The sequence below is a fragment of the Gallus gallus genome, chromosome 3, assembly GCF_016699485.2.
Source record: "Gallus gallus isolate bGalGal1 chromosome 3, bGalGal1.mat.broiler.GRCg7b, whole genome shotgun sequence".
Taxonomy (NCBI): domain Eukaryota; kingdom Metazoa; phylum Chordata; class Aves; order Galliformes; family Phasianidae; genus Gallus; species Gallus gallus.
The window spans coordinates 51,643,854-51,669,729 of NC_052534.1; the positions used below are offsets into that span (position 1 = coordinate 51,643,854).

The 25,876-nt window shown below is 38.8% G+C and overlaps 1 protein-coding gene across 4 annotated transcripts in view; it reads left to right on the forward strand.

The window, feature by feature from the left end:
• The window catches only part of TULP4 (tubby like protein 4), a 142,665-nt gene that overhangs the window by 75,808 nt on the left and 40,981 nt on the right, over positions 1-25,876 (forward strand). For all 4 annotated transcript variants that reach the window (XM_040698456.2, XM_040698455.2, XM_025148879.3 and 1 more), the window contains 2 exons: positions 8,467-8,595; positions 8,888-9,049. In XM_040698456.2, coding sequence (XP_040554390.1) covers positions 8,467-8,595; positions 8,888-9,049 — 291 coding nt within the window. The remainder of the gene's footprint in view (positions 1-8,466; positions 8,596-8,887; positions 9,050-25,876) is intronic.

Sequence of the window (25,876 nt, forward strand, 5' to 3'; positions counted from 1 at the left end):
GAAGTGAGTCACTTCCCAGGTTCTTTTGAGAAGCAATCCTGCAGCCCTTGTTTGAACCAGTTTTGTTTGGATTGCTGGGTTGAGAGTCAGAAACAGCACTCTAGAGATGAGATGCCCTTGAAATCCTTATAGGACTAAGCATTGGTTATAGGTAATGTACAGCAAGAAGCACTTATTGCTTATTTTAGGCACTCATTTTCACTTTTAAATTATATTTTAATTATAGAAATCCACTTTGATCAACTAATTTAAAGTTGACAAATGTACAAAATTATTGTAGTTTCCTTAAGAATTTAATGGGAATATGCATTCATGTACACACCCATGTTGTATGTAATGAATATAGATGCATGGTATTTATATATCTCTATCTATAATGTACTGAACTGTATTGGCAAGTAAAGGTAGTTACTGGTTTGTCTGATCCTTTTGCTTTTACATTTTGTTTCTGTTCCCCACTGTGCACTCATCTTTTGCCCTTGATATACATACTTATACATCTCTTCGTCTTTGTTGTCATTAGTAAACCAGCATGGGCCAGTGTGTGGCATGCACTATACGCATGTATCTATGTATCTTTGTAAATATAAGTGAAGATCAATCTACTTATTAGGGAACTGCGTAATATGATTGCTAAGAAGAGCAAATGGGTGATGCTGACATGATCCTAGATAGATTTTCCAATCCCGTTTCCCAGTACTTTGCTACTACCCTTATATGTTCCTTTAAAGATAAAGGTACTTTCTTAAAAGTACAGGATTGGAAGAAGCATTCAGGTAGACCGACTCACATACTCTGCATACATATGCATTACAAAACATTATCATCTTCAGCAATTTCTCTGTTTCTATTGTAAGGACAGTCAGGTCTCTCATTCTCATTGCTTGGAAAGTGGACTTTCCGTAGCATTAGAAATGTATGATATATTAGGGGAAAAAAAGGTAATCAATTTCATGGAGTGTTTAATATTGTATGTGCTCAGTTGAGTTATAGGGCATCAAATCCTGTGCACCCTGCAAAGATTTTGCTTGCAGTTTCAGAAATGCTAGCACCAGATAAAGGAACTCGGCTCTCCTAGTGTCGTAAATCATGTTGTAATCGAGTTTTCCATTAATTGTTCTCCACTCTTTATTGCTGCACTGCTCCATGTACAAGCAGATCTCATACCTTATGTTGCTAAGGGAAAAGGAGTGCTGAAGACTTGTATCTTTGGAGCATGTGCCTGCTCTCCAGTAAAATGCATGGAGGAGCAGAGATGAAAAAAATGACTCACTACATTGACTGTCATTTCCTTTCTGTAATAACATCTTCCTAAATTTGATAAGGAACTCTAGGAACTAATTGCTTTAGCTATTTATCCATTTATTTTCTCTTGATGCTTGTCCTTTGCCTCTGTAGCAATTACAGACTACATAATTTAAGAATAGCAGAGGTAAGATGTCAGTAATGAATATTGTAAGGCATTCTAGATTAAGGACTTCTGTTCTTGGAGGATTGATTGGTATAATATTTTCAGCTACCTCCTCCAAAAACTGCCATGATATCCGTAATAAGAAAAGCTCTCAGAACACCATAAGTTTTGGCAAAGTCTAATGTTGTGCTAAAATACGTGGAGAAAAAATGGCCAGTATTAATTACATAATTAAAATCACCAAACGTGGCTTCTGTTGGGAACAAATCACATTTGCTGTAAATGACATATTTGCCACCTCAAAATTGAGATTACTCTCTCTATATTTTTTTTGTCTAACACCTTGATTTGCAGTAATGGGCCAAAAGCCGAAAAGCTGTAGGTTAAAATGAAAGTGCAATATTTAAAGCATAACTAAAATAAATCAATGAATAAATGTATGCTGCTTTTTTAAATTAGCATTTTAAATTCCTTTCCCACGTGACAAGGCCTTTACCAAATGGACTGTATGGAGTGTCTGTGAAAGCAAGAAGTAACTGTGGTTTATAAACTGTGCTTCATATCTGCACGTTTTTTGCTGAGAAGTGTTATCAATTATTTTGGTTTTCATTACTCCATTATTCTAGAAGTGAGTGCATGTTAGTTAACAATGTTTGCCGTGCTAATTTTATACATAACCAGATTTTTTATGTTGAGGAATACAGATCTTGAGCCAGCTGGGGTGACTAGATAAAATGCAACTGGGGGAAAGCTGGAAGGAAGCCAGACAAAGGATATCTCAAATAATCAGAAAATGTTGATAATAGTCACAAAAGCTGGATACCATCAATTTATATTTCTAATCCACTGCAGCTTACCATAGGACTTCTAAGGGCCAAGATTTCACCCATTACAGTGTTGTTGATGATGAATAGAAAAGATCAAAATGGCTTGGCTGTGCAGGTCCTGACCATGGTGCAGGGAGGCTGCTGGTGCCCCGATGCTCCCAGCAGGTGGCTGAGCTTTTGTAGAGTTGGTCAGAATCTTTACAATTAAAGTATTTGGTTGAAAATAAAACTTGATCAAAGTAGAAGCTTTTCATTAAAAAAAACCCAACCCTGGGTCATTTGGAAATAAAAAAAACACGTGGTTTCTATTTGTTTCAGATTATTTTTTAAGTTATATTTTTAAAGTCATAACATTTGGAATATGTGTGTAAGATCGCTTTCTGTCTGACACAGTACAAGCAGAGGAATATCGACTGGTAAAAAGTTGTTCTGACAGCTTTCTGTGGTCTCTTATTAAGTTGTGCTCATTCAGAAGTTTTTTGGAGATGAATGGTTTCACTGCAGAGTTGCTGGACAGTAGCAGAGCTCGGCAATTAGTGCTGTACACAGTGGAAAGTGATGTCAAGCTGAGTAATAGAGGTGAATGTCCATCAGATTGCACATCCTCGGTATTACAGGAGGGACTGAAGAGAGTGTTCTCCCCAGGCTTCCTTTTTTCTTGTATGCATGTGTGAAGATGAAAAGATGTGAATAGCACAGAACTGAACATTACAGAATGGCAGGGTTCAATGGGAGAAAAGGCAGAAATACCTTCAGAGCAGTTTTATCGAGGAATCACTCTAAAAATGGGACTCCACCCCCATTGTCCTGAGGGCACTGTGATAACCCAGTGTGTTTGCATTCAGGCTTCTTTGGTCTCTGCTTGCCATTTCAAACTTGGACTTCTAAGAAATAAAAATTTAAAGCAGAAATTGGAACAGTTTGTAAAACAGTGTATTTGCTGCTTCACGTAGGCAATTACACCTGATTTCTTACAGAGTAATGGAATCACAGAATGCCTCAGGCTGGAAGGGACCGTAGAGCTCACCCAGTCCCAACCCCACTGCCATGGGCAGGGTTTCCCGCCCACCAGCTCAGACTGCCCAGGGTCCCTCCAACCTGGCCTTGAGCACCTCCAGGGATGGGGCACCACAGCTTCTCTGGGTGGCTGTGCCGGTGCCTCACTGCCCTTTGAGTAAAGAATTTGCTCTTAACATCTAACATAACTCTCCCTCTTTTTGTATAAAGCCATTCCCCCTTATCCTATCACTATTACACCGTTTAAAAAGTTTGTCTCCCTCCTACTTATAAGCTCCCCTTAACTACTGGAAGGCCACAGTGAGGTCTCCCTGAAGCGTTCTCTCCTCCAAGGCTAAACAAGCCCAGCTCCCTCAGCTTTTCTTCATAGGGGATATGCTCCATCCCTCTGATTGCCTTTGTGGCTTCCTCTTGCCTCGCTTCAACAGCTTTGCAGCCTCCTTGGGCTGGGAGTCCTAGGCTTAGACACAGTACTGCAGGGCAGAGCAGAGGGGGAAAATCACTTCCCTTACTTGGCTGCCATCCATCTTTTGTTGCAGCCTGGGATACAGTTGGCCTCCATGGCTGCAAGAGCACACTGCTGTCTCAAGTCCAGCTTTTTGTCCAACCCAAGACCTTCTCTATAGGGCTGCTCTCAGTGTGTTCTTCCAGATTGTACACATATCCACGGTTGCCCTGACTCAAGTACAGTGTTGCGTTTCACCTTGTTGAACCTCATTAGGTTCACCCAGGCCCACTTTTCAAGCCTTTTGTATGGGAACTGTTGAATCACGGCCTGAACCTCTGATTGACCACCTGAGGCGAGCGCTGAGTCAGCTGCAGGAGCACAGGTGAACGCAATTTCACCTGAGTGACCGAAAGGGGTGGAGCCTGGCTCCACTCCTCCTAGACCCCATTTAAGGCCTGACTCCCAAGAAGGAAGGATTTCTATCTGGAGATCACTCCTCCTGGAGCTCTTTCATGAGCCCAGGACACAGGTATGCTCTTTATTTCATTACTCCTTTGTAACGTGATAATCTCTCTCGTCCAATATCTGTTTGCCGTATACCTTTCCAGGTTCTTCTGGATGGTATCACAAAGCAAACACAAAGGAGAAAGGGGAAAAAATGTGAGTGAGAGCATTAAACAAAGTGACACATAGCTTACTGAGGTGTAAATATACCAATATATTTCTGTATTGATACTTGATGTTTTTGAGTTAGAAATGTGCCCCATCCCTTCCTTCTGTTGTGTCAACTGCACCACTCAGCTTGGTGTCATCAGCAAACTTGCTAAGGATACGCTTATTCCCATTGTCTTTGTTACTGATAAAGATATTGAAGAGCACTGGTCCCAGGGCTGACCCCTGGGAATCATATTTGTTACCTGCCTTCAGCTGGATGTGCACACAGATCCATTGACTCCAACCATCTGGCTACGACCATCCAACCAATTCTTTATTTACTAAATAGTCCAGCTTTCAAATCCTTACCTCTTCAATTCAGAATTAACAACGTGGTGGGGGACTGTGTCAAATACCTTTCACAAGTACAGGCAGACAACACCAGTTGTCCTTCCTTTATCCACTGATGTCATCACTCCTTTGTGCAAGGCCATAGAAATGTAATATGTGATACATAGTATGTGATAAACCTCATGTTTTTTAATGTCTAGTATGAAAGCTGCAGTGGAGTCTGAATAACAAGTCCTTATTTTGTGGTGAAAATGATTTTAAAAGGTTTTGTTTTTTGTTGATTCTGCTCTTGTAGCATTATAACATGCAGACAGTTCTTAGGGAGAGTTTTTACCATTAAGGCAAATTAAATTTAATTCCAAAAAATCAAGTTGGCAGTTAGAGCTATTAAAAATACAGAATGTTCCACATTTCAAATAAACTTTTCACCACTAAGCATTGTCCAAAAGGAGCTCAAAGAAAACATAAGACTTTGATTCAAAAGTTCACTGAACTTCATGGCAAGGATCCTATTTGCTGTGATATATTGGCCTTTACACTGTACTTAAATGAATATATTAGGCTAGGAGTTCCTTGGAGTTTTATTCATGGGAGATAATCGCCTCTATGAGGTACCAATTTAGAAGCTGATTAATGTCTGCAATACAAAATTTTTATAGAGTAGAATATGCACCATTTGCAATTTTTACAGTTAATTTTAAATAAATAAACAAGCAATATGCATAGGCAGTGCAGGCCACAAGTAGTCCACAGGCAGCTTTCTTTGGCACACAGACATTTTTGTTGTTTCATTTCAAGATAAAACAGTTTAGACCTTGAGAGCCTATGGGAAGATGCTGAATAGGAAGTGGAGAACCATAAAGATAGGAGAAGTAAAGATGAGGCCTCTGTGAGTTGAAGCTGTTAATGAAAGTGATGTTATCTTTGCATTTATGGGTTAGCGGTAAAATTTCTTTTTCTGAAGGAATAGTTCAAGCTTATGCATTATTTAAGTGCACTGTCAATGAGGCATGTTTTCATATTCTTTACATTCTAGGCAATGTAAAAACCAAAAGTCATTGTAATACTCAGGGTAATCCTTCTTCCTTTCTTTATCTCAGTTTCAGTATTTTAAGTGCCTAAAATGAAATTGGAAATACTCAAAGCAGCTGTGGAGTCAGCACCTGTAGTCAGATGCTAAATGTAAATGATAGAAGTGACCTCATAAAATGATAACATTTGTTCTGTGTTTTAAGAAGTTGAATTTTCGAATTACAAAATTACTTACTTATTGAGCGTGTTATCAGAAGTCATATAAAATCATTGTCTCACTTTCATTTGTAATTATAAAGCAGCAAGATTATTACTCTTAGAGCCAGGGGCTTATTGGAGTTTTGACCTTTATAGCTCACCAGATAGAGGATCTGGAAGTTACTAATTTATATCTAATTGGGAAGGGAGGAGGAGAACTCTAGTTAATCATGTTTACATTCAAATGTAACCTTGGGTTTTGTTTTTATCACACTGAAAGAAAATGCATGTTGCACTGAATTTGAATCAAAAGTTATCTTCGATCTTTAAGAAGGCTCTTATTTAAAACAGAAAAGAGGCAAACCACAGCAAGGTAACACTTGCCACTTTGCCCATAATTCTTTTCATTAAGTCAGCTGGTGTATCTAATCTGTAAAATCATATGCTTGTCTCAAGTCTTTGTCAGATAAAACAGCAATTTTGAGGCAGGTAGTAACTTTGATTGCATTCATTGAAAAGCCTAATTTTATTTGAACAAACAGTTTTGTCTTTTTTTTTCCTGAATCCTCTCGCAATTTATTCTGTTCAGTCTATGGGAAGTCTAATGTGAGGATTCCCTAAGCACTAGAGATCTGATTTTGACTGATTATAAGTATTTTTTGGTCTATATAGAATATTGTTAGCCTTAGCTGCTCCCAGTCTTCAAGATGAACATTTTTCAGAGTTGTCCTGATGTTGCATATGAGGTTTTCATCACTTTTTTTGTAATATTGGCAAGTACAATTATGTAGTTATTGTGTTTTGTCTCAGGGTGGATGAAATGATGACTGTGATTTTCAAGAAATAGGGAAAAAAAAAAAAAGAAAAATTAGTGCTATTCTTGTTTAGACAGAAGAGACACAGTGAGTCTACAGCCAAAATACAGCTGCTGGTATTACTGTGCTGGAATATTTTATTTACTTCTCTTCCAAAAACAAGCAAACAAAACAAAACAAAGAAAAAAACCGCAATGTATGATATAATCCATGTAGCGGCATGATCGGGGGTGGGTCCTACTTGGTTCAAGGAGAGTCAGGCATTCTTTGCAAAATCTCAAATGCAGAATCTCCCTAGCTTCATAGCAGCAGGGAGGTAGTTTGTCATGCTTACTTCTCCACATAATTTTGAAGTATGCATGAAGAAACTGTTTTCTTTTACTTGTTGCATCGTTCAAGGGTTGAATTTTCAGGCATGGAGGGCTACCTTGATTTGCACATTCTGTAGTGAATACACTGTGAAAAAGTGTAGCACTCCTTAAGTGAATGTTAGATCATCTTTTTTTTCAGCTGTTCAGTTTTGGTTTCAGACATACATATTTATATCCTTGTTCTGAAAATGACTTCTGCTTTCATTGTGAAGTGTGGTGGATCTGTCTACTCAGAGTTCGTTTCAGGACTGGAACATTTAGGAACATCGTTGCTTTTCAGTGAAGAGCACATATATATATTATATATATAGTATAATTCAGGGAAGTCTTTCACTCTCTTTTCTGTAATTGTGTTGTTTAGATTTATGAAAAAGCATAAACCTAGATGCCCATTACGTAGTTAAAATTAACATCCTAGTGATTAATTATTTATTATTTGTTTTATTTATCTGTACTTGCTTTACCTTTGTAAAGGAATGGGGGAGGAACCTTCTTGTGTATGAATGTGAGCATCCTGTCCAAATCTGAATGTTTTGAAATAAATCTAATTTGGAGAAAAGGTTTTAAGAAAAAGTCATTAAACAGAACGTAAATGGTTTTACAGCTGATTTCTGCTTCAGGCACTAAGATGACATATTTTTTTTGCTTCAGTTCTATGTTGAGGCCTTGGGAGATTCTGTATTTGTTAAATTGATATTAATTATAAATCAGAGAGCTGTATGACAGGTTGGACTTGATTAGATTCTCCAGAGAAGCCCAGCTAGCCCTACTGTGCCGAGAAGAATCTACAGCTGCTTTGTATTCCTTCTCCACTCTGTAGCAAAGCAAATTTTCTATGAAATTTCTATGTTTTAATGATCTGTGACTCTCTATTTTTTGTGTGTGTCACTAGTGACATGAGTATTCAAATTGAATCTGCTGTCAGTGCATGCAGTTTGGAGTCAGCAGAGTTAAGGATTTGAGGTGGGGTCTAACAGGCCCTGAGACTGTGGAGAGGAAAATCATTTGAAAGAGGGTTGGGTACGGGCATCTGGCTTGCCATTTCGATAATGAAATGCTACATACTATCATAGAGTGTGTTTTTAGTTGAAAGTATATGGTGCCCTCCTAAAAGGTCTGGTGGGAAGAGAGCCTGCATTTCCTGACAGCCGTGACAAAATGATTCCAGCTGTTCTTGAAAGACGCTTAATGCTATGCTGAAAATTACTATTTTGTATATCTTCTTTAGGATTTAAATGCAGTGTTGTTTATTTCACATTATTGTTTAAGTTCTTCTTGTAAAATTGTTGTTAACACTCTACACAGCTTTGGTAATGCTATTTTTGTTTTGTAATCCTTTAAGGTTGTGCTGGTTAGATGGAATGAACCGTTTCAGAAATTAGCGACTTGTGATGCAGATGGAGGAATATTTGTTTGGATACAATATGAAGGCAGATGGTCTGTGGAGCTTGTTAATGATCGTGGGGCACAGGTTGGTACACGTTTTCTCTTCAGTCCAGAATTATCAAATCCTAAGAGACAAAATAAAAAGGACAATGCGTAATATTTTATACCTTTTGAAAAACACAGTTCTCCTTTCTTTAATGAATGGAGCATGCAAGAAGTGTCTTCGCAAGGACAGCTGCTTTACCTGATAGCCATAAAATCAGTTCTGCTGGGCTAATATTTGCCCTGCTTAGCTCTGTGCAGTGCTAAATTTTACCAAAACAAAAGTAAATTACTACACGTCTAATTATCTGTTTTCTTATCTTTGATATAATAAGGTAAGCGACTTTACGTGGAGCCATGATGGGACTCAAGCACTTATCTCCTATAGAGATGGATTTGTGCTGGTTGGTTCAGTCAGCGGACAAAGACACTGGTCTTCAGAAATAAACTTGGAGAGTCAGATCACGTGTGGCATATGGACTCCCGATGACCAACAGGTAATGGAGCTTTTTGAGGCTGTTAATTTTATCACATTGGCTTGCTGTAGAATGCACCTCTTTAGAAGCTGTTAAATAAAATGGTCACTGTAATAATGGTTTCCCTCAAAACTGTTGCTCCCACAGATAGTGAAAATTTAATTAATCCCATGATTCTCATTAGTCAGATATGCTAATGTACCAAGTTACCTATCATCACCTTTCACCCCAATTCCATGCAGCCTTAATCAAAGTTTGAGATAGGAATCAGTAATCATACCCCTAATTTGTTGATGCAGCTACCTTGAAAATATACATTTGGGCAGAGATACAGCACGGACTATTAAACATCTGAGCAGCTGCTTCATTATAGAGCTGCTCAGTTTGCAGTTGCAGCAAAAGCAGTTCAACGGACATAGTTGCATTTGCCTTCACGTGAGCAATTGGATTGAATTGATTCTGAGTGTCAGAGGACCTCTCAGCCTTGTGCAAAATACATAATTTTAAAAAAGGCCGTTGTTTTAACCATTGAGTCCAAAACTTGCTGAGCTTTGAAAAAACCAGTTAAAAAATTCTTCTGTACTGCTTTTCTAATGAAGCATATCATATTGATCACATCACCATTTATAGTGGGGCTTGAGCTAGCCCATTGGTTTCCTTCTCAGAATTTGCAATGGCTCTTTGCCATTCAGCTGTTGACCTTCATGGGATGGTCTTTCCTTCCATATACTTGCTGATGTTACAGTTAATGTATGCATAATATAGTATTGTAAGAAATTATAGGAGTAGGATAGCGCAAAGATCATTTGTAACATGATCAAGACTGGATTATTTTGCTTCATTTTACACTTTCATGACAACGTACTAGTTCAGGACTCAAGGTGCTATTGGCTTTAATTTAGAATACTATAAATCCATACAAGATATATTCAGGGTTATTTTGGGAATTGCTAGTAGAGTATAGTACCGCTAATAATATGCATTTCTAGAGCAGTATCTAATAATTTTAGAGTGCTCTGCAAAGAATAATGAATAAATTATTTCAACATAGCTGTTTAAAGCCAGGGAGTCTAACAGCCTCTTTTTGAATCTGGGGAGATTCAAGTCTTGACCATTAATAATTTACTCAAGATCAAGAGGAAAAGTCAAGCAGCAGAAGTAGGAGAGAAACTAAGATCTAATAGCTCTCAGTCCCATGTTTTAAACATAAGGCTTCTCCATTTGTGTGTTTCTCGGTTGTAGTTCACTGCTGTATTTAGAAATATCTTCACTTGAGTGTTTAATTTGGGATGACGGACTGCCTTTGATTCAAATTAGCCAATATGTTTGTACTTTCTAAACTGGATGCTCTTTAAGTGCTTATTCCAGAAAACAAACACTTGTTCAGTGTCCAGATAAGCACATATGAACATAATGGCCACTTCCAGCTGTGTGAAAATTGCTTGCTTGAGTTACGAGATTTTGTTGCTGACAAATTCATTGAAACAGAGACAAAAACCAGCCACAGGCTTTATATTGCTCTGCACAGTTCTCTTAATGATGGAGTTTGCATGTTAACTGGTGATGAATCTTTGTACTGCTCTCCAGAGTTGGTGAAGGATCCTGTAATATGTATTAAGATGTATTTGTCTCTAGAGGCACAAGGAAATGGAATTCTATGAGGCTCCAGGAGAGGCTTTGCTCAGTTCGTACCAAAAATAGAAATTTGGGTGAAAAAGAACTTTGAATATATTACACACAAATAAGCACATACAAGGATGGATACCCTTACTAGCTTATCTCCCTGTCTGATTTCTCTCCTGATGTGCATCTGTGAAAATGAGATAACAGTATTCTAGTCTAGCATAGCTTCAGAATCTTCCCTATTAATATAATCTGTTGCCTAACACAGCGAATGAAAGATAAATGTGAACATTTAAATTTATATTTTCATATTATTATTCTTGTCACATCTCTGGCACCATGAGAACTGCTACTGAAGATATTCCTGAAAAACATGGCACCTCATAACACCACGACTTTTGACAGGATTAACTTGGAAAGCTCAATTTCCAAGGGGAATGTGCTGTTCAGTATTATTTTACTACTGTCCTCATAAAAATGTGCTCGATATAGTCTGTCCTGTCACCTCACTCTTCAGTTCTCAGTCATCTGCAGTGCACGTCTTCCTCTTTGCTTCCAGCATCATTTTCTATCTTTTCTTCTATTTGTTTGACACCAGCAGTCTATCACTGACTGCTACAGCTGCTCTCTGGCAGCTCTGCAAGAAGAGTATTTCCTACCACCATCTTTCTGTTGGAGGAGAAGAATCATTGGAGCTACAGTTATTGGTAGCCACCTTCTTGTTTTGACATAAAGGTGAGTTAGCAATACTTACATCAAATATGGCAAATGGAAAGTGAAACTTTTAACTGCGTCTCTGGTGATGATGATAGTGTGTGTGGCCTCTGGATTTGTGACCTTGCTGGGATTTGATACAGACTTGTAAGTAAAGCATCTGAGGTCGTGGCTGATGTCACCTGTGCTTGAAACTCCATAGTTAACATTTTCCAAAGACTTTTGATAGCGTAGAGACGGGATGATGGCTAGGGAGATGGTCAAGGTGGATATAGTCCTGTTGAAGTTGAGCATATAGTTGTATCTTCTAACTAATTTGCCCTGAGAAAGTCAGGACAGTTGATACAACCTGATTGACTGCAGTACTTTCTTTCTCAGCACCGTATGTCATCAGATGATCTTCTCATGTAGGTCACTGGCAGATTTTTACTGTACTTTGCACCTAGGTCTCGAGTCTGGATATGTAGCTGTGGGGTTCTTTAGCTAATTCAGAACACAGGCCTTTTGATTGTAAATCTGCATGTTTATTGCAGAGGACTAAAATTGGATTTTGTCACTTCCATTGTGTTTCTGTAGTCCTGCTTGTGTGGAGAGCTTTCAGTGTTTTCTGTTCCTGTACTCTCTATAACCAGAGCACTATTTTGGCCAAGGCACAAAGACTTATAATACTACTGGGCTCCAGAGAGTAATAATCAAATACAACAGGAAAACTATAGAAGGCTGGGTCCTCTGTATCTTGAGTGGAGTTCCACAGTTGTGTTAAACTTGGATGAATGGAGATCACTGAGGACTGTGACCTTGCTTTCTCTCTTTTGAATTGGTTTTCCCAGGGCTATAGGAAGCTGTAGAGCCTACTTCCTCAGGGTGATGTGGAGTATGTTTCTGGTGAGAAAGCTCGCCTAGGATCATGTAGGGATGAAAAGTGTTATCCAATATTTCCTACCTACAGGAGAGTTCATACTGGAGACAGTTCTGTGGTGTTGTACCGTGCTTGTTTGCAGAGAGGGTGTATGCATATCAAGTAGATTGAATGGCTTCCCAGGCGAGAAAAACTTGAATTTCATCTATCCTAAGGGTTTATTTATAATTACAGAAGCAATGTCAATAAGTAACTGAGGATTTTTCCTAAGTTCCTAAGTCATGTAAAATATTTTCCCAGTGCTTCACCTCCTCTCCTTGCTCAGCCCCCTGTGACAGTATTCTAAGAACTTGCTGCCCTTGGGCCATCCTCTCCCTCTCCCAGATTTTACAACAAAGAGGCTTATCTGAATTCATGATGAAAGAAGAGCACAGTGTCAGAGGACTACTTGGGAACTGTGAAGGAATGGATCATCCTCTTGTTTATAGCAATGTAGTGTAACTCCCTGGACTTCACTGGGATTGTTTCTGCTTACTGTTGCATGTGTGAAGGAAAACAGAAGTAAATCACTCTCTAGTAGAGGGAAGCCTTAATGAAAATGAATATATTTTATTAAGCCCTGGATATCCCAAGAGGTGTTATTTATCTATATTTGTTCCCCGTGTCTCAGCTAGTGTAGTTTATTAGACTTTTCTAATAGCAGTAAGGTTCCTTTTCTGTTTTTCTCTCCTCTTTCTTGTTGTAAGCTTTTGTAGTAATTCAGGAACTTAGCAGGATTCTTTTTGACCAAGACATGACAGACAATGGGTGTGTGTGAACTTCACCAGAGCACATCCTTCAGTTTCCTTTGGAAATAAGTATACATGCAGTTAACGAGTTTGATTTGCATCCTCGCAGACACGGTGTTAACTGTTGTACATGGTCCCATCACAATTCAGTGTGTGTTAAAGATAAGAATGTGTGAATAAACACCCTACTTTGAATCTGATCTGTGCCCAATTACATAAAACACTGCTCTTGGTGGAAAACAGTGCTCTTAGTGGAAGAGAAAACAAGCACAGAGTTAGGAATAGCTGTGGTGTGTACTGTAAGGTCTTGTGAGGCGTTGAAGAAAAACTGTGAGACCAATAGTGGATGCAGTTGTTCTGTCCAAAAATGTAGGGTTCTGGAAACTTGTATTCTTTTTAAATCATTTGTAGCTTGTAGCAGTTATGCAGGAAAGCAGTTTCTATGCTGTTAGTCACTCTTGCTCCCAGTGCTTGCCACCCCTACTCCCATGGCAACAACAACAAAAGGTTCAGTGTCTTTCCATAACGGGCACAAAGCAGGACAGGCCTCAGTGCCCGTGTCTTCCGCTGTGAGCCTCAGCACTACAGAGCAGAGCCCTGGACCCAGGCAAGAGCTCACGTGAGGGAGGAGAGATCTGTGTGCGAATACATCCCTTGGTGTCTTATGTGTCAGTACTGGGCTGTGCCAAGCAGCTAACCTGAGATATGGCACAACTCTCACTTGGAAATTATGCAAGCCAAATCGCCGTCTTTGTTCCTTGTCTAACACAGCAGCATTATTACGTTCCCTTTGTTCTACTACTGGCAGCTTTCATACTGTCTGCATTTGCCTCATCTCTCTGCACAGGGAGTGCCCCTAGCTGAGGCAGATCTGTTCCCCAAGGTGATTCCCTCCTCTGCTCACTGACTGCCCTCACCTTTGTCTGCTCTGGCCAGTCTGATGGGGGTTGTGCTGCTGCAGCCTCAGCAAGGTGAATGTAGATTACAGCTGACCTTCGCGAGGCATTAGTCTTGATTGCGACAACTGTAAAGTAACCTTACAGCATGACATTTAGGCATGTCAGTATTTTTCCTAAATCATCATAGCAGTAGCAAATCTCAGGCCTGGAGGTATGAGCTAATTAACAAGAAGCACTGCCAGAAGCACGTGGCACCAGGCTGTCAGGAGTTTGCCTCTCTAGTTCCCTGTTTTTGTGTGGCCTTAGTCCTGTTAGATCTCCTGATTTTTATCAATGATCTATGACTTACAGTTGCTACAACCTTTTCAGGGAAATAGTTATTCTGAGCAAGTCCTAAGCTGAAAGTAGGAACAGTAGCCTTTCCTAACTTCCAGAACATGGCTTAAAAATAAGGAATTTTTGAGTGTTTTACTATCCTGCATCTATTTGTGCCAAGAAATCCCACCTGTGCTTTCTTTTACCTGCTACTCTGGAATAAAGAATTTGTGCTTTCCATCTCCTCTACCATTTTGGTTTTCATCAGGTGCTATAACTCACGTCTGACTCAGGCAGTCACTGCTGTTGCAGGAGTCACACTGATCAGGTTTGATTATGCTCAGACATCTAACAGTCTGGAAAGGGTCTTGTAAACAGCCTTCTAACCAGCTGACAGAGTGATGAAAGAGAGCCACTAACAGGCAACTGAGGCAGTGTAGGAAAGAGAAATATTTACCTTAATGATTATGAGAGTTGGAAGGACAAATGAAAAAGAAAAAAAAAAGTGTAAGCAGTGATTTGGTCTTTATTACAGTATTCCTTGTCCCTGCCAAGAATCTTTATAGGTTCACATAAAGGAGCCTTTAAAATTCCAGGAAGTACCTGTATTTTTGTTTCTTAACGTGTAGCACTACATCTTTTCCCCAGTCTGGTCTGGGTGCAGTGACTGTCCAATGATCCCACAGTGAGTAGAACCTCTCAAAATGGTACTGTAAGATAAAGTCATTGAGGAATACTGAAAGACTTACTTTCACTGGGTGAATAACACAAATTAGTGAGAAAAATGGCTGGAGGCTTTTTATAACATTGCAGAAGTGCCATTAATTAACTCAGTAGTTTATTCAAGCCAGAAGAACGGCAGACAATGGTTAAATCGCATATAGGGATTTTAACATTGCATGCTGTGTAGTTGGGCGGTACTGCTAAAGTGCAAAAAGAAGACAGAGGAAAGAGATTTCAGCTGTCTTTCAAGATAAATCTGTTTGTTATATAAAACAAATAGATAAGCAAAGCACACCACAACCAAACTGTCCTAATATTTTGGGCTATTTTTAGAAGCATTTCAGGACTTTCTATTAAAATTAATGATTTCTGCTTGCTTATACTAAGTGTTCTATGAATGCTTACTCTCCTACTGCACCCTTTCATAGACAAAATGTGTTTTTTTTTTAATAAATACTTAGAATACTTATTTATTTGTGTGTGTGTAGGCTTCAGTATTCTTGATTTATACATTTATGTGCTGCAAGCCTGTGACATTTTGGTTTTCATCTCTGCTTGGTGATTATTGATTTTTATGGTGCCATGTAATAGTGACAGATTTTATGTGAAAAAGAAATGTGACTTTTAAGTGCTATTTAGCCTTTCTTTTTCTCATCTCTTTTTATTGTATTGTTTTAAGGCTTCAATATGCAGCAAAATCTGAAACAACGGATTTCTTTTCTGGTATCTATATATAATTTTATTGCCATTACCATCACCTTCACCTTTTCTGTCGCAAGTAGGTGTTCATGCATCGTTCTGCTGGGAATATGGCTTGCAAAAGGACAGGAAAGAGTTATATAGCTGGGTGCACTGTGCCTTTCTCACTTGTGTTCCTTTCTCACTAGCAATGAGGAGCTATCCTACAGATTTCAGTACTCAGCCAATGACTTTTTAGTCTTTGCCTTGTGTTTTGCAAGGATAGAGAATAAATATGTTCTCTTTGGCGCCTCTGGGGTTCATTTGTGGCTTCAGGAGCCGTGGCATCTCTCTGTGGGTTTATTCCAGACAAGGTTTTCTTCTGCCAGAAACCCTGGCCAATAATGCACAATTATTGAGCAGATAGTTTAAGGAGCTGAGCAACAAGGTGATGCTTGACTGTGTTTTGTTCTTCCCACTAGCTCCATCTGAGCCTTGCCTAATCTTTCCCCTGATGCTCCTCATGCTGTCTATAGCAGCAAGGCATTGTGAGAGCTGTTGAGCTGGTGCCATTTATTCTGTTCGTGCTATTTGGGGGCTGTTTAGCTGTTGATGGCATCGTGGTTCATGTTTTCTCATCTGCTGCAATGTTTCATGTCAACGTTGTATCAGATGAGTCTTGCAAATAATTTTTCCCTGCCATGATTCTGTCAGAAGGGAAGGATATAAATGTTTTAACGTTTTGCTCATTCTTGTAGGCAGGATAGGAAGATTTGATGTTTGTTACTGAAGAAAGTGAACGGCAAAAGAGATCTTTAAACTCTTTGCCTTGATCTGGCATGACACTTGGATAGGTCACAATATTCTTACTTGAGCTGACAGAATCCAGCGTTTATTAAGTTCTGTACACATCTTTCCTCTGTCAGGAAAGAAAGGATATTAATGAGAATGACAAACTAAAGATGGACAAAGAGTTGAAGACTCATTGTACTGTTCAGTTATTGGGCCCACTTAGCGTTTTTTTATCCAGCACTGTTTCACATCTTTGGACTGTCAGTGTTTGAGTCAGCAAAATAGAGATAAGTGCAAACAGACATCGTGTGAATCTTTCTGTGGGAAGTGTCAGAAGAAGGGAATAGTTTGCCTCTCATCTCACCTTGCTGGTTCTTGTATAGAAGGATTTGCTTATGTAGCCTAAAATCTTCAGCTCTTTGGCACGAGGAATATTTATTTGAATCTGTTTTGTTACGCTTCAACTCTTGGGCAAATAGGAAGAAGGAGGATTTGCAGTTCACCTATGCAAAGCAGCAGCATATGCTTATGTTGGTTTTTAGGCAGTTCAGGCAAAAATGTCACCTTCTGCAAAAATCACCCATCTTTCTGAGGCTATGTTTAAATTAAACTCAGAATCTGACTTTCTTTTAATTTGTTTGATCTTACTTTGAGTTGGTCGGGAGAGTAGAAGGTTTTTCTTCTTACAGAGCAAAAACTTTCTAAACTGTGAAATTTTCACAGCATTTTTCAGAAACAGTCTGTGTTGTTCCATTTCCAGAGCCACTTGATTGAGTACACTCTGGCCCCAGGCACTTGGTTCATCCAGAGCTTTGTGATCTTTTTGGTTCAAAAGAAATGTCTCTGCCAGAGTGGTTAATTTAAACTTTATTACCAATGGGACTCGATCTGTCAATTTTTTGGAAGTTAATAACAAGACAGGGAGCCAACGTGAGTCTTGAACTTTGTCCAAATACATTTGGGATTGTGAGCAGTCTGAATCATTTGCACAGTAAGGGAGGATTGTAGTGGCTGAATCCAGAGGAGGAGACTGGTGGGTTTCTGCAGTAGGTTTTGTCTGGGAAAGCAAGGCCAGCATTTGTAGGAAATTGAAGATGGAAGGTGGTGTTTTGAGAGGGTAACATCACATGATCTTTACATGGATTTTTCAGAAAGAGATAGTATGCCAATGAAAAAATGGAAACTATCTTTTTTTCTCCAAATTCTTTCCCGTCAGTGTTTCATCCTATATGAATTCAAATTGTGCTCTCTGCTCTTTGTCCAGAAGCCAGTTTCTTGGTGTTCCAGCATTGAGGGTTTGTGGACAGCTATGTCAGCTGGAAAGAGGTTAGTCCTTCCCTACTTCCCTTGCTTTTGGGAGGACAGTCATTCTTCCGCAGTGCCTCATTTTGGTAACAGTATATTACTCAGCCTGTCTCCTTGTTGACTCCCTTACACTTGACCTCACCCATTCTGTGTATTTCCTGACCATGCTGAGTTATCTACCTCTCTCTGTCAACACCCAGGACCTAGAAAGAGTGCAGAAGTTGGAGGAATTGCTTCCATTAGCATATAGTTCGACCATGGGGCTTCTTGATTTCTTATTATGAAATTCAAATCAGCAAGGACATTGCTTCCAAAATACTTTGTATTTCAGTTTTGCTGGTCCAGAGTGCAATCCTTGTTGCTAAGTAATACCATTTTCAATGAGGAAAAAGAAAAAACCACAGCTGAAACTGTCAGACTTTTCAAACTCAGAAGGAAATTTTATCTTCAGCAGACAGCATATCTTTCAGGAAATAGCTAAACTCTGGCTTGGGAACAGTACAGGAGACTGCCAAGTGTATGTAAGTGCTCTGAGTATCAGTTGATTTCTTTTCTTGATTGAGTGGTTGTTGGTTAGAACTAATAGCACTTTCCCACCTAGAGGCACCAAATATTTTTTTTTGTTGCTATGTATAATTTGATATGTGTGAAGAATATATTTTTCATAGGCATGTGTACATTTTCCTGGCAGAGTTTAGTGAGAATACAGAAAATCACGCTGCTTGAAGAGCATTCCAACATACTTCTCATGTGGGAGCTCAGTGGTCCAGGTTTGGAGTCCTGTCCATGTTAAAAGGTACAGAAGATGTTGTGGAGAGGATGTTCCCTCTGCTGGTTTTGGTTCATTTTCCATATTGCTTTGAAAGCAGTTTGAGACCTAACAAAAGTTATAAAAATAAATAAATAAATAAAACAGCAGTTCTTTTCCATGTCAGGAATAGACTGAGGCATATTGTTAATGTAGTAACCACTGTACAGAAGGTCTGCTTGTTTGACTGAAGAAATCTGATTGTTATAGGATGCTTTCTCAAAAGTGTCTCGAGTCAAGAAAGGATGTAGAAACACGTCAGGAAATAGACAAGTCAGCATTAGTGTGGGTACAACTAGAGAGGAATATAGTAATCGTTCTTTCTGTAATTTGTCAGAATGCTTTCAAATAACATTATCATCACCTGCACAATTGCTTCCGTCCTCCCATGTCCAGAGCAGCTGTATAGTCTGACATCCCGCTTTTGAAACTATTTCTATTTGTGACTCCTGAAATGAAGGGCAAAGTTGTATCTCGTTTACACTCCTTCAGCTATGTTGTGTTGTTTTAGAGTGAAATAAAGCCAGTACGGTTTGAATCCCCGGGTTTTAGAATTTCAATCTGTATTAAAAAGACTTGTCACCAGTGTATTTACTTTGTCTTCTCATTTGGGGGCTCTCTAATAGTTATCTAAACCCAGTGGAATTTGTAGGAGAGAGAAGGAAGAAGCCAGGAAGTAGGTAACTGAACCAGCACTGCTTTTGCAAGTTTTAACAGTCTCAAATGGGAATTCAAGTGCTGTGTATATATGCAGATAGCTGGATGATCCGATGGTGTATCGTCCATGCACAGGGTAGTAACTCCTCATTTCTGAAGGAAACAAAAAAACCCTCTCTTCAGTATTTTTAGACACGAATGCAGTCAAAGGGAACCTAGTGCTTTTTTCCCCCCGAGCTTTTGTGTGAATTGTGGTGATGTCTCTTTTAGCATCAGTTCAGGAAATCATTTTACAGCAGTTGAATTTTTAATGAAAATAAAAAAGTATTCAGCAGGAGAGAGCAGCTGTCTCCCTCTGTCTGATTCTCTCTCTTTCTCTCCGCATTTTGAGGTAAAAAGAAGTAAAGCCAGAAATGTCACGCTAAGGGGAAAAAAAGAGCTTTTCATTTTTTTTAATGTATCTTAAGAGGCTACTGATGCATTGTCTTATGTTTTCTGATGGAGAAGCAATAAACAAAAAGAACACAAAGACTGCAAAATGCTAACGCTTCAACTAAATGGACTGCAAAATGTCTTAACTAAACCTTTACAAGACTGGCAGACTTTTTTGTTAGGCTAGTATTATGGAATGAAAATAGCTAAAGACAATATTTTCCATGTATTTCCCATGCTATTAAGCATATCTGCACAAATAGAAGTTTGATCCATCATTTTGCATATTGTTCAGTTTATAATTCAGTTAATCTTGAATCAGCAAAATAGATTTATCTGTTAGTAAGAACCATAGAATCACAGAATCATAGAAAGGCCTGGGTTGAAAAAGACCACAATGATCATCAAGTTTCAACCCCCCTGCTCTGTGCAGGGTCGCCAACCACCAGAGCAGGCTGCCCAGAGCCACATCCAGCCTGGCCTTGAATGCCTCCAGGGATGGGGCATCCATAGACTCCTTGGGCAACCTGTTCCAGTGCATCACCACCCTCTTTGTGAAAAACTCCCTCCTAATATCTAACATAATGCTGTATGATGGCATTGTGGTGATGACTGTAAAGCTTGTTCCTAGTGTGAATACTAATGTTTGGCCAGATGGCTAAGTTAGTGCAAACAGAACTGATTCAGCTTTCTTGAAGTGCTCTTCTGACACTGCAAACACACTCGGTTGATTTTATTAGTGTTTTGCAGAGCATCATTTCTGAAGTTCATTGCTGACTTTTTAGGGGGAGGAGGTTAAAGGAAGCACATAAGTACAGGTCTAAACGTTGAAAAGAGGAATGTCAGGAAGACGAACATCAGACAAGGCACCTGCAAGTTCAGAGGTACACCAGATAAACTGTTAGTGGTAGTGTTGGTGCTGCATGGTACAGCGGCAACAAGCTGGGGCCGAACAAAAGAGAAACCAGAAAGGCAGAAAGTAAAACAAAATGCTGAAAGAACAAGGTTTGTAAAAGGTATGAGTGATCAAGGAACCCTTCAAACTTTGGAAATTCAACCCTAGTGAATGTTTGAAACAAGAACTGTAGGTCAAACCAGGCAAAAACTAAGAGAAATTGGAGGCCTTAAACTGGAGTTCATGGAGCAAATTGTGTGGAAAATATTCATAAAACACAATTTTAGGCACAATATCGACAATAACAGTAGCCTGTGAGTTCATCCATGATTTGCTCAGTCACAAGATGCTGAAGAGATTTCTGCCTTGGACTACTGCTTCACTGTTAAGAGACTCCTAAGAGTCTGAGGAAACTGAAATGGAGTTCTGGAACTGGTTAGTCTGAAAAGCACCAAGCCTTCTGTCCAAGCTGTCAGCGCACCTTGCATTGGGTTCTAAATTTTATATTTTTTTTGTAAGTCACTGTTTCACAGAAGGGAACTGGAGAAAGCTCAGAGAAGAGGGACTAGAGTGGTCAGGGATCAAGAACTTCTGTAGAGCGTCTTTTGGTCTCTTCTTTCCAAACCAGGTCAGTTGGCTAGTGCTCTCAGTTATAAGTCTAACAAGGAAATCCTGTTTCTCCATTAAAAAAAAAAAAAGGGGGGGGGGAGGGGCTAAAATAAATAATGCTGAGATGGGGTTTGCTAGATTCATTTTCAATGTTTGGGTTTTTTTTTAATTAGCTCAGTCTGTGAAGTAGTTTTGCTTCCTTGGGTTGTCAAATGTATGTGCTCTGTAAAAGTCAAAGGTGCTGTTTTAAAAATCCTGAGCTAACGTGAGTAAAGCAGATTTTCCTTTTCCAGCCTTGTAGCATCATGATACTGGACTATCTGTATATAAATGTGCTATCCTGACTTCAGCATGAACTTTAACCAAAGGCTCAGTCGTTGCCCTGGTACAGAATGAAGACGTTTCAAAGACATATTGACCAGATTTCCTGGGAGTTTTGTTTGACTAACGATATTAGAAACCTTCAGTGTTAGTACCAAATGTTACAAAGGCAGAGTCTTATTTTATCAATATCCTTCTGCAGCAGTATTGACGATTCAGTTTGTACAACCCAAATCTTAGGTTGAAAATAATTCTGTCTTCTTCCTCGTATATATACAAAGTCATCAAATGTATTATTATTGGGATTGGATTATCCCATTACTGTAAAAGTTGAAATGACTGTAGTTCTGGAAAGCTTCTTAGACAATGAGGACAGGCTAGGATGTAGAAATGAGCAGTGACTAGATTTTCTGCAGATATAAGTCAACACAGCTTAACTGACTTAAAGAAATTACTATGATTTATAGACTTTTCTCAGCTACTGCCTATAATCAGATGTGGTGAGATGGTAGGATCTACCCCGTTGCTTCTGGGGTAGGTGCATACTTACTGTTGATGTACATTAAACCAAATTGAAAAGCAGAATACGTTTTTTTTTCCAAAATAACATCACATCTAGTAAATTCTAGTTGTCTTATGAAGTGGTGGGACTCCCAAGCTGAACATTCAGGGTGCTAGATTTTTGATTGCTCTTATATAAATAGCTTTGTAGGTTTCAGGGCTGCAAAAACATTTATACTAATGCTGTATCTGGTCCAGATGCATTATAGCATCTCAGCAGGTCTTATGGGAATAGTAGCAGTTCAGCACAACAGATACACATGCAGCATAGTCAGTGGGCAGGTTCAAGTAGTTCCTCATGGTCTGAATTATTTAGCTTCTCATCTGTTCTAATATTCATCTCTTCATGAAAAAATAACTTGAGAGCAGAATAACCCATCTTTTGATTACCATGTGTCTTATAGGAATTGGTACATTTCAGGTTGTGAATTGAAGTCTTTTTGAGATCATGGGGATTTAAGCAGATTGTAATCTTAAATTATAATTTCAAGGTTAATTGTTTCAATACTGATGAAACCCCATTTTATTTACCAAAGCTAGCTTGTGAAGCACATGACAAGTTACCACAAAGACTAAGAAGTCTGCAGATTTCATAGAAGGGTGTTTTTCAGATTTGTTATAATAAATAGGAATTAACACAGGGATGAGTTTCATGAGGAGCCCAGACACCTCTGTTTCAGGACTTCACCTAGCATTCAGCTCTGAGTATGTTTAGAAAACTTTGTGTGAATTGTCCCAGTGAGGTCTAGCAGTTTTCCTTTCAAAGAATAAAGCACTGTTGAACACTGCTCTAGAAATGGTAGCTCTTTTGTTTTCTGCATTTCTATGACCTTTAATCAGCTACAGCTTCACTGCAGTACAGGGTTCATTACGTTCAACGTGTTTTGTAAGGAAATACTGTATTTTCGTTTTGTGGTTGAGTCACACTTTAAATGTATGGATGATTTAAGGTGTTTTGCTATCAGATTTCTATTATTCATCAAATACAATTCTACAAGTGATAATGCATGTAATAATAGCTGAAATAATGAGCAGTACAAAAGGAGAGGAGACAAGAAGAGGAACAATAGGATAAAGGGCTAAAGAGCCACAAAATAGATACGTGGGATTTTTTTTAAATTACTGTTTAGCTTTTGTATCTGAACAAGTCACTATGACTTGCGCATTACTTTTTTCCAACATTTCCTCAGACCTTGTATGCAATTATCTGAAAAATATGAATGTATGCAGCTAAAATACAGCCATTTAATTTTCCCATTGGATCCTTCAGGTATACTCTGTGGCTTGACCTTTTTTTCTGAAGGTCGAGAGAATTTTATTCATCTGACATACTTAGCTTGAATATGGCATTTATAGCTTGGCTAATGTTATGGATGGTAACACCAGTAGACATTTATACAGCTTCAGCAGGAGTTCAGCCAGCAGAACTATCAGCCTGATATATGCTTTCATCTTAAAGGTTGAATTGCTACAATAATCCAAAAACTTACGCTTCTTGAAACCTGTAGCCTGGCTAAAGAGATGAGGAGCACCCTCTGATAATTCCTGGTTGCTAAAGAGCTTTCTTTGGTCCCAGTGCAAGAATTAAGATGCCTGCATGCAGCTGTTCTGGTCTGAGTTAGAAATTAACATAGAAGTTTGTCATTTTAAATTAATTAAGGGCAGTACTACTCGAAAGAATTAGCTTTAGATTGAACTCCAGGTAATGAGTCCCAACATTTTATTCTACCCAATTATATAGTGTTTCTACAGAATTTTAGGAGATGGAACTGCTATACTGATAATTTTTGGAGAAAATAGTCTTACTTCTTTAACTAGATATTTTGCGGTTATAAAACTTCTAGGAAATTGTTAAAAAAAAAAGACAACTGTAGAGTAGGTTGAAACTAGCATGAGAAGCTAGCAGTGACAGCTTGTAGGGTTTTGGCTTCATAGAAGTTTATTTTGTAGAGAGCAATGAAAGTAGATAGTGAAAGTGGTTATGCGCCGATTGTGGTTGTAAAAGCAGCTGAAAGAACTAACAGCAGGAAAGTAGATGGGATGGTACAAGTCACAGAAAAATAGAATAAAGGGCTAAAAGGAAAGGGGTGCGAGGTAAAAGTACTTATATGGGCATAGTCAACATGGGTTCATGAAGTGAAAGTCACAGAATCATCGGTGTCGGAGATCATCCAGTCCAACTCCCCTGGTAAACCAGGTTCTGTAGGGCAGGTTGCACCTGCCTTAGTTGCACCTGAGAACTTTGAAGCCAGTCTTCTGAAACTTTAAGAAGTGCAACCATGGCATTTGCTTCCCATGGAAGTACTACTGCATAAATCTGATACAAATGCACAGTCTGAATGCTGCAAGTCTGTCACCACGTCTTGGAAAGAAGGTGGAGTAACTACAGCAGGGGTCAGCAAGGGTAATTTGAAGCTCTGAAACAACTGTACAGGGAGATCCTAAGTAGGCTATGATTCTTCAGATGTCTAAGGAATTTGATAATAGATATCTATAAAATTGTGACCAATGTTGAGAATGTTAACAAGTAGGAACAATTATCCCATACTTCTTATGGTATTAAGAAGTGAAGATTAGTGAAATCATCAGTTAGCAGGCTTTAAACAAAGAAGAGGCAGTATGCTTTGTCTGAAGCTGTGTAAGTATGCAGGTGAAGTGCTTGTTCAGTACATCCTGTACTTTTGCTCTTCCTCAAATACTTGTTCACTGTTGGAGATAAGATACGAGGCTAGATGAATTTTTGATCTGGGGATATAATTGGTAGAATCTTAAATTTACGTGCCTGTTCACAGAAAAATGAGGAAACCTGTGGTTTGGACATTTTCTTTCCAAAATACAGGCAATTGGCCCTTCAGTTTGTATGGTTATTTAACATGACAAATGAGAAATTACATTATATGAAAGTGTGATTATAAAACCAAAAATATGTGGCAGACTGAAGGGCAAGTGTAAGATTTAACCTTCCTTTTAGCTTCCTTTTAAATGCTGACTAGTTTTCAAGTTGATGAATGCCTTTTAACTTGCTTTAAAATATATTTCGCTGGCATGGAATTATGTGGTAGCAGCAGAAGCCTTGGCTATTGCATTTATCATTTGGTGGATTTATTAAACCTTATTTCCTGATGTTTTTCTAAAATTCATCAAATATGCAGGATCTTAACTTATTCAAAACCTCAAGACAAAAAATGCTCATTAAAAAGAAATTGTATGTTCCAGTCAGTCTGACTTCAGTCAGACACATTGGCTATGGTTTAAGGGCACGAAGAAAAACTTGCCTTATCCATTTTGTGTTTGAAATGGTGGGTGGAAGTTCTTCTTTACCTTTCCTCAGCGTGTAATGTTTTGCCTTCCTCTTGGGCTGTAATAATCTACTTCCAGTTGAGTGATTGTTTTGCTTTTTGCCTCTGGTTTTGGAAGACGTTCTCCCACCTTCTTTCTGCTCATCAATCGAATAACCTGTCCTCTTCTATTCAGCTTTCTATTTCTTGTGGGCTGTTTGAAATCTCTGCTAGGATCTCATATTTGTCAGCTGTGCATTTTGATATTGTTATAACCGATGGCGTGGTTTCTGCCACTAATTTTAGAAATTTCTGTGTAAGCCAAGAATACTGTAGAATCTGTGGTAGCCCTTCTGCCAACTCACCTTAGTGGTAGTAAAGACCAAGTTTGGATAGTGTGTAATGGCTCATACTAAAGTAAGCAAAATGAATCCCACTGTGAAACTTGCTCACAGATTTTAGGAGTTGACCGTATCACTTTCTGATCCTCTATCAGCCCTCAAGTAAGCATGCATGGCTTTTTTTTTTTTTTTTTTTTTTTTTTTTGAGATATGTGATCAAACAACTATGGCAGTTGTCTTGTGCATTCCT